This window comes from Sinohyriopsis cumingii, chromosome 19 (assembly GCF_028554795.1).
Source record: "Sinohyriopsis cumingii isolate HCF-2022 chromosome 19, ASM2855479v2, whole genome shotgun sequence".
Classification (NCBI taxonomy): Eukaryota; Metazoa; Mollusca; class Bivalvia; order Unionida; family Unionidae; genus Sinohyriopsis; species Sinohyriopsis cumingii.
The window spans coordinates 33,194,750-33,210,278 of NC_142979.1; the positions used below are offsets into that span (position 1 = coordinate 33,194,750).

Consider the following 15,529-nt stretch of genomic DNA (forward strand, 5'->3'; position numbering starts at 1 on the left):
TTGACACCGGCAATGAGAAACCTGTTAGGCAAAGGTTCTACAGAACCAACCCCATACAAAAGGCAGAAATTGACAGACAAGTTAAAGAAATGTTAAAGTACGATATCATTGAACCATCTACATCACCATGGCAAAGTCCAGTGGTTCTTGTGAAGAAGAAATCAGGAGAATACAGATTCGCTGTTGACTACAGGAAACTAAACAAGCTTACAAAACCAGAAGTATTTCCTCTTCCACGTTTTGATGACATGATGGATAGCATAGGCCAATCTTCCGCAGTATATTTTTCAGTGCTGGACATGTTTTCTGGCTTCTGGCAAATCAAGCTTGATCCAGAAACTAGAGAAAAGAGTACATTTGTCATAGCCGATGGTTGTTATGCATTCAAAAAGCTTCCGTTTGGATTGTCCAATTCACCCATGAGTTTCCAGCTTACCATGACAAAACTATTGCAAGGTATAGCCTATAAACATGTTCTGTGTTACATTGATGATGTGCTGGTGTATAGTCGCACCTTAGAGGAACATTTCTCTCATTTGCAAGAAGTATTTGATAGACTGCGTAAAGCCAATCTTAAATTGAAACCCTCAAAATGTCGGTTTGCAATAAAAAGAGTCAAATATTTGGGACACGTTATTTCCAAAGATGGAGTAGAAGTGGACTTGGATAAGACCAATATAGTATCAGACTTTCCAAGACCGAAAAATGCACGAGATCTCAGAAGTTTCCTGGGTTTATGCAATTACTACAGACGGTTTGTGAAAAACTATAGTAATATATGTGCACCCTTGAACAATCTTCTCAAAAAGGATGTAAAATTTCAGTGGACTGATAAATGCGAATCAGCTTTTAACAAACTGAAAACAGCTCTGACTTCAACACCTGTCTTAGCTTACCCAAACATGGACAAACCTTTTATTCTCTCAACAGATGCTTCGGGACAAGCCATATCTTACATTCTCAGTCAAAAAGACGACCGGGGCAAGGAACATCCAATTTCTTACGGAGGCAGAGCACTTCGTATATTTGAAACAAAATGGGGTGTATCTGATAGAGAAGGTTTAGCCCTAGTGGAAGGAGTACGGTATTATAGACACTTTCTTGAACACCAGAAATTCACTGTGGTCACGGATCACGCAGCCCTAAAATACCTTAAGGACATTAAAAATCCAACAGGACGCTTGGGTCGCTGGAGTATGTTATTACAGGGATTTAATTATGAAGTCATTCACAAAAGTGGTGTCAAGCATACCAACGCAGACTCTTTATCAAGGATTCCATACAGAGAAGCAATAAACAACAATGACACTGCTTATAGTGAAGATGAAACTGACTTGAGTATTTTATTTATAAACAACAATGAACCTTCAATGGTGACCTTGGAATGTGACCCTCCATGCTTCCCCAGCAGGGTACAATCTCAACCAGTCTCTGTGTACAGTATAGTAGACCAGACAGCAGATAAGCAGCTAGTATTAGCTTTCATTTCCAACAGAGGGGAGGAAATCAAACAGGCTCAGTCCCTGTGTCCTGACTTGGCCCCAATTAAGTGCTACCTAGAAACAGGCCAACTGCCTAGTGACTCAACAAAAGCAGCAAGGACAGTGGCTGAAAGTGAGCAATACACCATGCTTGATGGACTTCTGTACCATTTATGGGACAGACGGGCAAAGAAACTTCCTAAAGAAATCCGCATTAAACAACAGTTAGCCATTCCTACCGGATTACGCCATGAAATTCTACATAACTGTCATGATTCCTTAACAGGAGGAGGTCATCAAGGCTTTGACAGAACTTATGCAACAATACAGTCAAGGTACTATTGGCCAAAAATGTATGCACAGATAAAAGACTATGTTAAAACCTGTGAGGAATGCCAACAAGCCAAACAGCCATCTCACTCTACAAAGGCACCCCTACACCCTATGCCATCAGTTGGAGTATTTGAACGCTGGCATATGGATATTCTTGGTCCATTAACAATAAACAAAGAGAAATACCAGTATATCTTGTTGTGTGTGGACAGTTTCAGCAGGTTTGTGGAAGCATTTCCATTACAATCGCAAGAAGCGACTGAAATAGCTGATATGTTGTACAAGGAAATAATTTGCCGTTATGGAGCTCCTACAGCTCTAGTATCTGACCGTGGCCAGAACTTCCTGTCGCATATCATATCGGAACTCTGTAAGAAAATGAATATTAAACGCTTCCATACATCAAGCTACCATCCAGAAACCAACTCTACATGTGAGAGATTCAACAGAACATTAGCCCAATCTATGCGTACCTATATTGACAAAGCGCAACAAAACTGGGTCGATTTGTTACCAGGAATCCTAATGGCTTACCGCAAGACACCATGCACCAACTCAACGGGATTCTCTCCATATGAATTAGTCTTTGGGAGAGAAATGAGAGCTCCACTAGATGTTTCTCTTGCTGATCCTACAAATACAGAGAAGTCAGTAAAGGACACAACAGCAACCTATTTACAAAAGCTAAAAACACTGATGGAAATAACTAGACAAGTCGCCCAAGACAACATCCAGAACTCTCAACAAAAATATAAAGAATATTATGATACGCATGCTCAAGAACCCTCTTTCCAACTAGGACAACAAGTATGGATGCACAATCCAAAAGTACCAAAAGGGAGATCATCTAAATTACACAAGAAATGGACAGGACCATGGTATATCAGTGACATTGGGCCCAATCATACATACAAGTTACGTGATTGTGATAATCACAAACTACAAAGATCATTGGTCCATGCAAACAGACTAAAACAATATTTCAGCCCTGACAACAGAAACGAGTTTTTGGACCATACTACACAAATAGCTACACATCAGGAGACCACAACACCAAAGGACACACAAACATCTTTACAGACTGAAACATATGGTAGCAAACCCTCAATTAAAACAGTCCACAACAAGACAACTGATATTCCAGCACCTACAACAGATTCATCTTCCAAGCACTTGGCATCAGATGAACCTACAACAGCGCAGTCAAAAGAAGAATGGGGTATTGTTGATCAAATTCTAGCCTGTAGTCGGCATCGTGGCAAGCGTGTTTATAGGGTTAAATGGCAAGACTTCCCCAAGACTACATGGGAACCTGAAGAAGCTTTACCGCAGTTTTTGCTCCGGGAATTTCATGTAACAAAGACACAAAAAGGAAAGAGAAGAAAGTATGCAAAGTGAAGATTCCAAAGGGACTTGATCAATTAGTTCTTAAAGGTGGACTCATTATATTTGTTTTGCTGTGCTATACTTTCCTATCAACCTTTTCTTCCATATCTGTCCTGCACATCTTCCTTCCTATGGTATAGCAGAACAGATGTATAAATCCCACACTTGGACAATTGACAGCTATGTTGCACATTCCAAATGGATTATTCTTTGCAAACAAATAACTACTGTAATTTTAAAAGCAGTCTATGGCACAATGTTAGTGCCAGTTCTTATTCAGTTCAAGAAAATCTTGAAATCCTTGTGATACCTGCAGATTACATTCAAAGCGAAGTGACATTCATGGAACATTATACAAAGTACTGTAGATTGGTGAGAAGTCAGACATTTATGGAACTGTTGTTCATGTGACTTTTTGTAGACAAAGATGATATATAAATTATTAGTGTGATTAATAATTAAGTGTTTGAAATTATTTTACATATACATGTATCAAGATATTTACCTAAAATTAGCATCCATAAGACCTCTTGGGATTATAAAGTTATTTCTGTTTCTAACTGAAAAGATTGTAATAAATCGCAATATTTTTGTACCTTAATACCCTGCACTATGGAATGTAAATTCTATTTAGGGAGTAGATTTTGTAGGTTTGTAGTGTGCAAGGAAGTGTGTGTGAACACTGATGCCACATAAAACATTATGAAATACATGTCTAAATCCAATTTATTCAATAATTTGACAAAAACAATAGTATGTTATAAAAATTTGGGGACCAAATTTTGCTGGGCCGGAGGGACATATTATAGGGCTAAATTTAGTTATTTCAGGTGCTATGGTATTTATATTAGTTTTAGAAGGAAAGATATATTTGTGTATAAATTTTCTAAATTCTCTACATAAATTTAATAACAGTATGTCTATGATAGAGGAGTAACTCTACAGTCACAGTTAGATTTAGAGGCAGAGATTTGGGGTCAATACTAGGTTACCAGCAGCTATTCAAATGCTATGGTGTCAAGTTACAGTCCAGAGAAATTGAAACAAAGGAGTCAGTAGAACAGTTGGAAGATGTGTTTGTAAAGCTAATTAAAATCAATTATAGCAAGTTTGCCATAATGCTTAAACATTAAAATTAGTGACCATTTGAAGGGAAATTTGAATCTCTTTTAGTAGGTATAAGGTGCTTAAAATAGAGTTGAGTAGTTTTAGTTTAATTTTGAAGTAATTTGCTCAAAAGGATAAAGTTTACAAGTAATTTCATATTCAAAATAATATTTTTATAAATTCTAACACACAGCATCAGTGGGAAAAGAGTGTGTATGGAGAGTACATATATGGCTTTATTTTGGATTACAAAATTTAGATTCTGTGCATTTTGATATGTAGATTAGAGTTAGATAAAGGGTCTGCACCTAACACAATCAGACCAGAATATTAGTTTAGAATAGGTCTTCAGGGAATGTTTTCTCTGAAGTCCGCTAGGATTGTTTAAATAACCAGGTCAAACATAGTGCAGGGAGTCAGCATGAAGAACTAGGGGCAACATACATCATTAAAGGTAGAAAAAGAAGAAACCCTCTTGCTTGTGACTAATTCCCCATAGCGCAGTGACATCAGAAAGGCGCTACTACACTATATTTGATAGTGCATACATTGTCAGTAAATAGCATTAACAAGTACTTGACACCAGATATCTTGCTGTATTAAGTTAGTCTGCAAATGATTTTGCAGTCAGCAATTGCCATATATTTTACAGGATTTTACTAAATGGAATTCTTTATTCAGTCTTCATTCCCTGTCAAAATGACTGCATAGCTAATTGAGTGTACAATCACTTAAAGAATTTCCTTAGTTAATCTAAACATGAGAAATATTGGAATAATATATTTTATTTATGTTGTATCAGGTAAGTACAAGGAATTCAAGTTCTTAGCATTTTGCAACACTGAAAATGTATATTATGTAACTCAAGTGTATTATCAGATGCTATAAATAAAAAGTAGATTACCGATAACATACAAAATACTTATAAAAATGGTACAGGCAGCTGCCTTGCTTGGTGCTTAGCATTAAGAGGTTAGTGGTCGGCCTGGTGTCAGGATAATGTGACTGGGTGGGACGTCATGCTAGATGTCTGCGGCATGTTGCCCGAGTGCTTGACATCACTATAAACTGTCACACTTCAGCCATCGTAGCGATATGACTGAAAAATTATTAAAGCTACGTTAAAAATCTAAATCACACACACACACACCAACAATATCTTTTAATTTGACATTGTAGTTTTTTATACTGAGATTGATCTAGTCACAACATATATTCTTCAACATTTTAGCAAGTACTGATCTCGTGAAAAACTGCCAACTTTCAACTTTCATGACTGATTATTGCAAACTTGCGCAAGCTTACATCAAGTATTTTAGAATTTGCAAGCTTGCAGACTAAAAAAATTTCTTTTTGCAAGCTTGCATTTTAAACTTTGCAAGCTTGCAGACATTGAAAAATTCCTATTGCATGTTTGCGCAAGCTTGTGTGAGCACGCTGATTAGCTTGCACAACCTTAGCAAGCTTGTCATAAGCATGCATTTTGGTTTTGGGTTATATACATGGTGGCCATTATATCTGGTGGAGGAACAAGAGTGAGGGCATGACAAGTTTTTCAATGTTTTTAGAATATATGCAGTTTGATTTTAGGTAAACCTTGCAGCATTGCAATTTGTTGATATGCCATGTTAATTGCTAGAAAGTAAATATTTAACAGATTGCATGTACTTTTTAAATATTCTGGGTTATCTTGCTGTCCTGACAACTAAAATAAAATTATTGATGATTACGTGTTATTCTTAGGCCATATCAACAAATCATTAATTTGGAGTAACAGCTGATGGGACATATTTAAAAATTATTGATGTGTCTCTTTGTCAGTGAAACTTGCACAGGAGTCTCATTCAGATAAGAGTGGATTATTTAAACAGATTTAATTTAAGTTCTTTGTAGAGTTGTTGCTATTTCTTGATGTGATTCAGATGACCATCAGGTAATCCTTACCCATTGCATAATATGTTGGCAGATCTTGGTCGACACAGTTTGTTAGGAGTAATCAGTAGGACAAGCAATATAGACCCTGTTCTGCAGGCGCATTATGCGATGGCAGATCAGGATCTTTGTTATTTGCAGTTTGACTCAAGTTATAAGCGAGTATATCCAGTATCTATTCTTCAACAAAAATTCAGTACAAGGTAGATATACAGTTCTCTAATGTTTGTGATTTCTCTCACATACATGCATGCTAACCTGCCCTAATTAAATGTAGGTATGCTAAATCTGTAATGACCAGTCATAGATTTATTTATATATTGAGACTTTAAGATAATGACCCAGTCATATACAACTTCCCTGGTGGCCCAAGTGGTTAGAGAGTCTACCTCGGATGTGGGAGGTTGTGCCTTGTGGGTTCGAACACCAGCTGAGTCATATCAAATGCATATAAAAATGGTACTAACAGCTGCCTCACTTGGCACTCAGCATTAAGAGGTTATTGTTAGGACTAGTTGGCCTGGTGTCAGGATAATGTGACTGGGTGGGACGTACTGCCACATGTTGTAGCAATATGACTAATATTGATAAAGCTACATTAAACATCTCAATCACACACACACACACACACACACACACACACACACACACACACACAATCAATTAAGGAAAGGTCCTCATTCATGAACTATCAGCCTTTAAAAGGCTCAAATGACAGCACATGCCTTTATGTAGCAAGTGTCCACACACACAAACAACACAGACCCTGATCTCTGATGCATTATGCAATGGCAGGTCAGGGTCGACATTGTAGTTGGACTTTTTTGTTTGTAGTTTGAATTGACTTATAAGTGAGTATATACGATATATGTAGTATATGATTCATTGTCTAACACTACAGTTCATGCTTCAGTTAATAATGACAGTTAATCATCTGATATGAGCCACTACCATTACTATCTTCAAGAGCTATCTATAGCATTTAGCATTTTCCCACCTTTTTTGTTGTATCTATTGACACCTATATTGTTGTACCTATTGACACCTATATTGTTGTACCTATTGACACCTATTTTGTTGTACCTATTGACACCTATTTTGTTGTACCTATGCCTATCTTGTTCATCTGTCATGTCACATTGCATCTGTTCCAAATTTGTTTTACTGAATAATTTCTTAAGTACTCCCTCCATGGATTAAACCAAATTAATCACACATCTTCACATTAGGAAAAATTTATGGAGTTATGGCCCTTGTTTGGTTTCAAACTTTTCATTCGATTGCATCATGTTTGTGGGGACATGCACATTGTATTGACATAATTATAGTTTTAACTCACCTTCCTAAGGGACTGTGCAAGGTTATGGTATGGCCTTGTGCCTATTGTATGTTGTTAGTTGTCTGTCTAGTTGTCTGTCCATCAGCAGTGTCCTAAAATTTAGTTTCCACCGTGTATTTTTACCAAGATTAGTTGGATTATAGATTTGGCATTAACGTTCAGTTTGATAAGATATTGCATGATTTTGATTACTGGTATTTTTTTAATGATTGAGGGAAATTGTGGTTCCAGATTATGTTGTCCTTGGAACATGGATTTCCTCGACTTAGCTTTAGCAAGGGTTAACCAATTACAATTAAATTTGGCATCATGTGCATAAAAGAATTTATTTTCCAGCATTCCACAGCATCATTTGCAGGGGTTATGTCACCTAATGGCTACCAGCTTTGGTTTCCCAACATAAATTTATGAATGATTGTTGGCTTTCAAACATATTTGATATGCACCACTATGCAGTGTTCATTAAAGAGTCTGAATAACACTGCTAGGTGAAAACATAGGGTTATTTAAAAAAGACTTGGGAAACAAAAACCCATTCTTGTTTTCTTGTTTATTCAAGAAATTCAAACTTGCATCTTGGATTATTGATTTCTGCAGTAAAATATTCAATTTCCTGCATGATATGCCTTAAATCAGTGGTTCTAGAGTCCAACTACAACACAGTTTTCTAGTTTCCATGTCAGCTAAAATAACTTTGTCCACTCTTCAGGGTAAATTTGAATGACAGGGAAATTGTAACCAACAGTGCTCTTCTCCGATGTTACAATAACTGATTCCAAATTTATTATGTATGAACGTGAATATTTAATGAAGATATTAATAAATCCACAACTCTGTGATCATTATCAGTTTCCCCTGTCATTGGTGCTCTATAATGGGATTTGAATTCTTCTTGCGTCCACCTTCATTTCCCACTAAAATTGATTTAGGATATTTGAGTTTATATTTTTTCCTTCCTGTACCCTGCTTTGCAAATTAATGCAGCTTTAATTTGCTGAAGATGTCATATTCTGTCTGATGATCAACCATGTTCTCAATTGGTGTCTATGCTAATTGAATTTGTTTCAGCCAGTGACACTGATTGTCTTACATCACTTTGAAAATGGCCACCCGCTCTTCAGTAAGCTTAGGATGCACTCAAATCAGTTGGTCTCAAATTAACCGTAACTATCTTTTATCTTTATTTTCTTGTAATTTGTATGTGCACCCTTCAGACGCCACAGAGGGAATTATCTGGCACCAGATATGAAATTTTCCCTGAAATATATCAAAACCACGTATATTTTAAACTCATCTTCTCTGATTTACTATCAGTACTGCAGTTGCTACACAATAGGGAGTTGGAAAGCCCTTTATTGACCAATATTCTCATCAGACATACAGAGCTGTATACCTCTCAAAATATGCTGTTGGTTACCAGTCATAAATTTTAAGACACAATACATTGATTTTAAACCTGGTATTTAAAAAAAAAAGCTTATTTAGTGACTGGCTGGCTTCTTGGAATATATCATTGTTGTTTTTTGGGTTTTATGAACTTTTGTGGCTGGTTGGTAATAAACCTTTTTGATGATAGCTTTTTTTCATTTAACCTTTTTTGTGGCACCATATAGCCTTACAGTGCCAATGTGCTGCAAAATCCACAATCAATCAACCAGCCAAACAAAAATGCAAATAAGAGTCATTGGTACAAGGGCATTGCTTAAAATGAATCCAGTTTATATTAAGAAAACATTTAACAAGTACCAGTCCTAACACTATCCTCTTAATGCTGAGTGCCAAGTGAGGCAGTTGATAGTACCATTTTTATCAGTCTTGGATTTGACTCAGCTGGTGTTCGATCCCGCAAGGCGCAGCCTCTCACATCTGAGGCAGACTCTCTAACCACTTGGGCCACCAGTTGTGATCATACCCCTTTGTGACTGGTTAGCTTGGTGGTCTCCTACACTGGAATACCTGGTTCAGTTCTCAGACCAGACTGGCTGATATGTTTTATTTTCAGATAGGACACTTTACTTACATTGTCCAAAAACAGCTGAACAGAAGCACAAAGTAAACATGGGCTTAGCCCAACCATTAGAGACATTTTGGTGTTGATGCACACAAATCATTGCTAACACATTAGCTAATTAAAATTACTAGGTAATTTAATTCTGACCTGAGGTAAAATGAAAAACTGAACATTCAAATCAGAATACTTTTTAACTAAACATTCAGATCGGATAACGTTTTAACTGAACAGCTGAATCAGTACTTTTGCATATACTGGCTGATTCATACCAAAGACTTATAAAAATGGTACTAGCAGCTGCCTCAGTTGGCGTTCAGCATTAAGAGGTTAGTGTTAGGACTGGTTGGTCTGGTGTCAGGATAATGCGTTAAAATAATAATTTTAAAAAAAATTATCTTGGCGTTAAAATAATAATTTTGAGTGGGATTATCTTGGCATTAAAATAATAATTTTATGAAAGATTATCTTGGCGTTAAAATAATTTTGAGAAAGATTATCTTGGTATTAAGAAAATATGTATTTTTTTAGGTATGGAGCAAATTATGATGGGACAGTAGACAAGAGGACGGTTATATGATGAGGATCAGTGTCTACAATGTTGTCAATGGAGAAAAATTGCCTCTACATCTGCCTCTCCTCATTGGTGACATAGACTCGATGACTGAAGATGGTGAAGTGGATGTTTGGAATGCAAGCAGTCAGGGGCCAAAGATTAAATGGCCTGTGGTGGAAGGAGCATTTAAAGTGCTTGTCAAATTGATTCCGGGTGACAACCTGATTAATATCCAGTTTGAAAATGATTTACTCCAGCTCAGGCTCATATTCAAGTTTACACATTTCCAGTACTTTGTTCGCCCTGTTTACATCTTGTGTTCAGATGACGATGGGTATTTTCAGGGACCAGAAGATGAAGATTGCTCCCCAGACAGCGCTTTGGAGCGAATTCGACTTGGTGCCATGCTTATTCAAACATTCACAGCAGAAAAAATGAAAGAACATGGATTTGGTCGACTGACATTCCAGCTTGACACAGATTCCAATTATGAGCCTATTTGTCACATTTTTCGAAGTAGATTGACCTTAAAGAAAGCTCAGAGCATGACAGGAAGTGAGTTGTGGGCATATTTTGCACGAGAATTAGTGACATCATCAACATTTTCAGAAAAGGAAAACTGTAAATGGTATTGCTTCATGTCCTTTACCAGGTACAACCCTCCATCAGACAAAGAACCTCCCAAAGCACATGGTGATATTTTGCATTACACAAAAGGACATACAGCCCTTGGTATGTACATAATAGTAGTTCTTTCCAATTAATATATATATATATATATATATATATATATATATATATATATATATATATATATATATATATATATAATAAAAGGTTTACACCTTCCCTTGTACTAGTGATTTATTATGTAGTGTCTATTATAGGACCAATGGTTGCAGGATTAATGTTAATTTGTTAAAAAATCATGATTACAAATCAGCAAGATGGGTGAAAATTGTGTATTAAATTAAACCCTACCTTTATTTCTGTATTAAACCCCTCCTATATTAAGAAAATAAACCCCAACCCCGAAAATGTTAATATACTTCAATTAAACCTGAGTATAACCTGTTACATTTTGTGAATTATAATGTTATAATGGGTGGAGTCATCACTTTTGTCCAGAAATATTTGTCTAGATTTCCTTAGGCCTAATATCATCCATAGTCTTACCATGGGAGAATAATGATATTTTTAATGATGAGAAGAAATGCCTGCATATGAATATTTTTTTACTTCCTCACTAGTTCTATGTTATTTGTCATCCAGTAGATTACTGTTACCATATCATCAGATCTCTTAAACAGTCTTTTTATGCATGTTTATTTCAGGGGGAGGGGGGCTAGCACTGTTTGGAACAGGTAATCTTCACACCTGGGCAGAGAGAATAGAAGAAATCAACTTCAGGTTTACAGATTGCCGCAAAATCGACAGAGCCAAATTTATGGATGACAGTGCCTATAGGTAATTAACTGTTAAAATCAACGACTAGACATCCCTCCCCTTTTCATACTTCCCTTCAGCAGATTTGTTCTTTGTAGTGATGTAAATTCATTTTTTATTTTGGGGTTACTAAGTATTTAGTGATCTTTTAATTACTAAAAACATGTGACCCTTATTTCTGAGCAGTATAGCCACAATTTTACTAAGTACCCATGGAAATGTCAGTATTGCAGAATCATGAAAAATGATTTTTTAATAAAAAATAATCACATGATTAGAGCATACTTAATGTAAATGTTTTCTAAGGCACTTTATTTACCTTTTTCATTTGATCAGAAGCAAAAGAAGTCAGTAACAGCATTATTTTTAATTAAAAAATAGAAATATGTGTATTAATTGTGTGTTTTGAGGCTTTGCATTAGGAAGACCAGGGCCAAGTTTGATTTTGTCTGTTTCTAGCAAAGTTTTGGAATTATGACCCTTGTTCATCTTGGAAATTTGCTCTTCAGTTTTTTTTTCTTCTCCCTCTCTATAAATTTTGAAGGACTTAATGGACTGAAGTCAAATTTGGTACAAGGCTTTTGATCAAGGAGGCTGTGGCCATGTTAGATTCTCACTGTTTCTTGACAGCATTTTATGAAGTTTTGCTCCAGTTTGATATAGAACTTTGCCCTTCAAGTTTGTTTCTGTTAATAACATTTTAAAAAATGAATGAAATCCAAGATTTTATTTTGCTTTACATTAACAAGACCTAGATCAAGTTTGATTCTCAGTTTTCCTGCAGCATCTGTGATAGTTATTGCCCCTTTTTGCACTTTGCCTTTCAGATTCCTTTTTGTCTTTACATTAAGAAGACCAAGATCTAGTTTGATTTTCATAGTTTTCTGGAAAACTTTTACAGAATGATTGCCTTCGCTTGACTTAGAACTTACCCTTCAATTTCATTTCCACTTAGTAACGTTTGAAATATGTACTGGATGTGAATGAAATTTGGTGTTAGGAGGACAGGTTGTGTTTAATCCTTACAGTTTTTCAACACAATTATGAGTCTAGGGCATCTGACTTGGATGTGGGAGTTCATGGGTTCGAATCCAGGACGAGTCATACGAAAGACTTAGAAAAATGGTACTAGCAGCTGCCTTGCTTTGTGCTCAGCATTAAGAGGTTTAGTGTTAGGACTGTTTGGCGTGTTGTAGCGATATGACTGGAAAATTGTTATAGCTACATTAAAAATCCAAATCACATGCACACACAATGCCAAGGTCACTGATTAAAGGGAGTTGAATGTTTTTTGCATAGTAACCAGACCACATGCCTTGACCAGCTTGTGGATGGCTTCCATTTAAAGCATGGAAGAGGCCCAATTATTTTGGTATCAAAGGGTCATGGTCAGTTTTATGGTGGTTCTAAGGAATAGTGTTTTGCAGATTACTCTTAATCTGGAGTTTGGTCTTTGATTTTAAAATATTTGAACTACTTGCATGTAGATTTTGTGATCTGAAGATCAGAGGTCACTATCATGGTAAGTCTGGAAAGAAAATGATGGTTTCACCACATTAAGTTTATTCCAAGACTGCATACCTTGACCAAATACTTTGAGAACTATTAAAGACTTAGTGGGTGTGTAATGTGCCATTCATGGTATTTTTGTTTAAAGCTTAGTGTAGAGGTGCCACTAGTTGGTGGTGTTGGTGAGGTTGAATGGCAGATTGTACCATCTTACAAGGTGTCCACTTTATTTGGTTCTCGTTATCTAGGAGATGATTGCCCTTGGTGTTTTTGCCCGGATCGAGTAAATATTAATATAAAGTGTGAAACTTATAGGTGGAATAAATAGAGATCTGAACAGAATGACACGAGCCCCCATACATGAAATACAACACTTTAATCAATTACATAAACAACTGTGATAATACGTTACATTAGGAAGATACACTTCTCTTTTAAATAAATCTTTCACTGAATTTCAAACAAATATATTTATATAAATAGCCGATCTGTTTTAAATGATAGAATTGGTTCATCATAGAATTGAGTGAACAATCAAAGTCATTGCCTTGTACAACATCAAAACCTGCTGATTTCCAGTCCACTCCAACTTCACTGTGGTTGTTCCTCTAGGTCCTTTCGCTCTTTCCCTTCTTTAACCTCCCTACTGTCTTGCCTCTTTTCGGCCCTCAAACTTTGTGTGGGTAGGTCGATACGTAATTACGTAGATACTTGGATCAGTAGGTACGTGGATATATCACTGGAGCTCTTTCCCCTTTCAAAATAAGCAGAGAAGCAACCTAAATCTTCTGTCAGTTGTCCTACTGGGAATAGATCTTTACTCCCCTCTTGTCATGTCATATAACGTTTTATCGGAATTCAAACAGATACCAAAGGCTGTCTGGTTAAGCTAAACATGGCAGGCCGTAAACAAACCTAGTTTCATAAGATTAATGTACTTCCTAACGGCTATTCATCCTGATTCCCATTAAATCACACGAGTCATAACAGTTCTGTTCTCGTTTCACTTACACAAATGAATGAATGAAATTCATTACATGCCTTAACTAACATATTTTAAGAAAATACACACATTCAAGTCTTTAGCATACATGAAATCATCTAAGATCAGTGAATTCAAATGGATTCTCATAACTTGTATCAACTAAAGTAATGCATGAAATTCTTAGATTCCTATAAGAATCGAGATGAACAAATTCAAACAATTCATGAAATTGTATAAAGAAGATCATTGTACAAATTCAGTTAGATGAACTCAACAGTTATACTCGTATGAAGAAAATTTTTATACGAATTTAAACAAATAAATTCATGCAAATATAAACAATTAAATTCAAGCAAATCATTATATTGTTATCGACGAATTACATGAGATTAATGCAAATACCATGTGCTTTTAAGCTTTATTCGCTTCTACTGCCAGAATTCTGTTTGTTGACTTTCCAGACATCCAGACCTTTTGACAAATGTTTTACAAGAGAATTTTCTTCCAAATTCAATCTCGGAGTCTCCTGTATTTTTCCTCTTGCAGGAAAATGTAGACTAAATTTTGGGCAATGGGGGCACATAAAACCCAAGCAGTTTCGTGTGGGAACCATGCCCTTTATTTAGTGTAACCAATGAGGATTAAATATATTTCCTGCCTTTTATTACTTGGCACCAAAATTGTGGTCAGCCTGAATTCCAGATTTCCAAACAACTGATTCTGTTAAAACTCAACTCTGACAGTTCCGATACAAAATTGAAGATAACCTTCCCTTTTCTAGTCTGTCTGATGGTTAAATAAATGAAGGCTTAATTAAGAATCACTTCCTCTCCTGATAAAGACATTAGAAATCATTGCAGTATAGCGATTTAACAAGCACCTGTCCCCATAAATCTAATTAATGTGCTCTTCATAGATCGACAGAAATTTACATTCTTACACTTAGTTCAGGTTTGATCACATTTTGAGACTACTTCTATTATAGAATTCTAAAATGCAACAGAGCATGAGACTGTATCCATATGCTTATCCCATATATATCTTCAGGGCTGACTTCCTTTCTGTAAGCAGAAATGAGGCTAACAGTTTTCATTTATTTATTATGCTTGTTTATGTTGGTTTCATTTTATTTTGTGTATTTTACAAAAAATAAACCACTTTGTTAATTTTTAAAGTTGAGCAAGTCTATAAATCTGTAATATAGCTCATCAGAGTCATTGGTTAGTTTATAAGAACTTTTCATAGCATATGCAGTGTTTGACCTATTGACTGTACCATATTTACCATACATACGTACTCATTGTCACGAGTCAGGTCCAACTGCAAACTACTTATACATTTATTGGTCATCACACGATGCCCTGGTAGATCTTGGATTATGCAGTTTGTTAGGGTTGTTCCATAGAACAAGCAACATAGACCCAGATCTGTTGGTACATTATGCAGT

General features: G+C 36.0%; 1 protein-coding gene across 1 annotated transcript in view; it reads left to right on the forward strand.

Annotated features, from left to right (window-relative positions):
• The window catches only part of LOC149775407 (uncharacterized), a 65,900-nt gene that overhangs the window by 13,313 nt on the left and 37,058 nt on the right, over positions 1-15,529 (forward strand). The window contains exons 2-3 of the mRNA XM_089943351.1: positions 10,118-10,874; positions 11,477-11,609. Coding sequence (XP_089799477.1) covers positions 10,163-10,874; positions 11,477-11,609 — 845 coding nt within the window. The 5' untranslated portion in view covers positions 10,118-10,162. The remainder of the gene's footprint in view (positions 1-10,117; positions 10,875-11,476; positions 11,610-15,529) is intronic.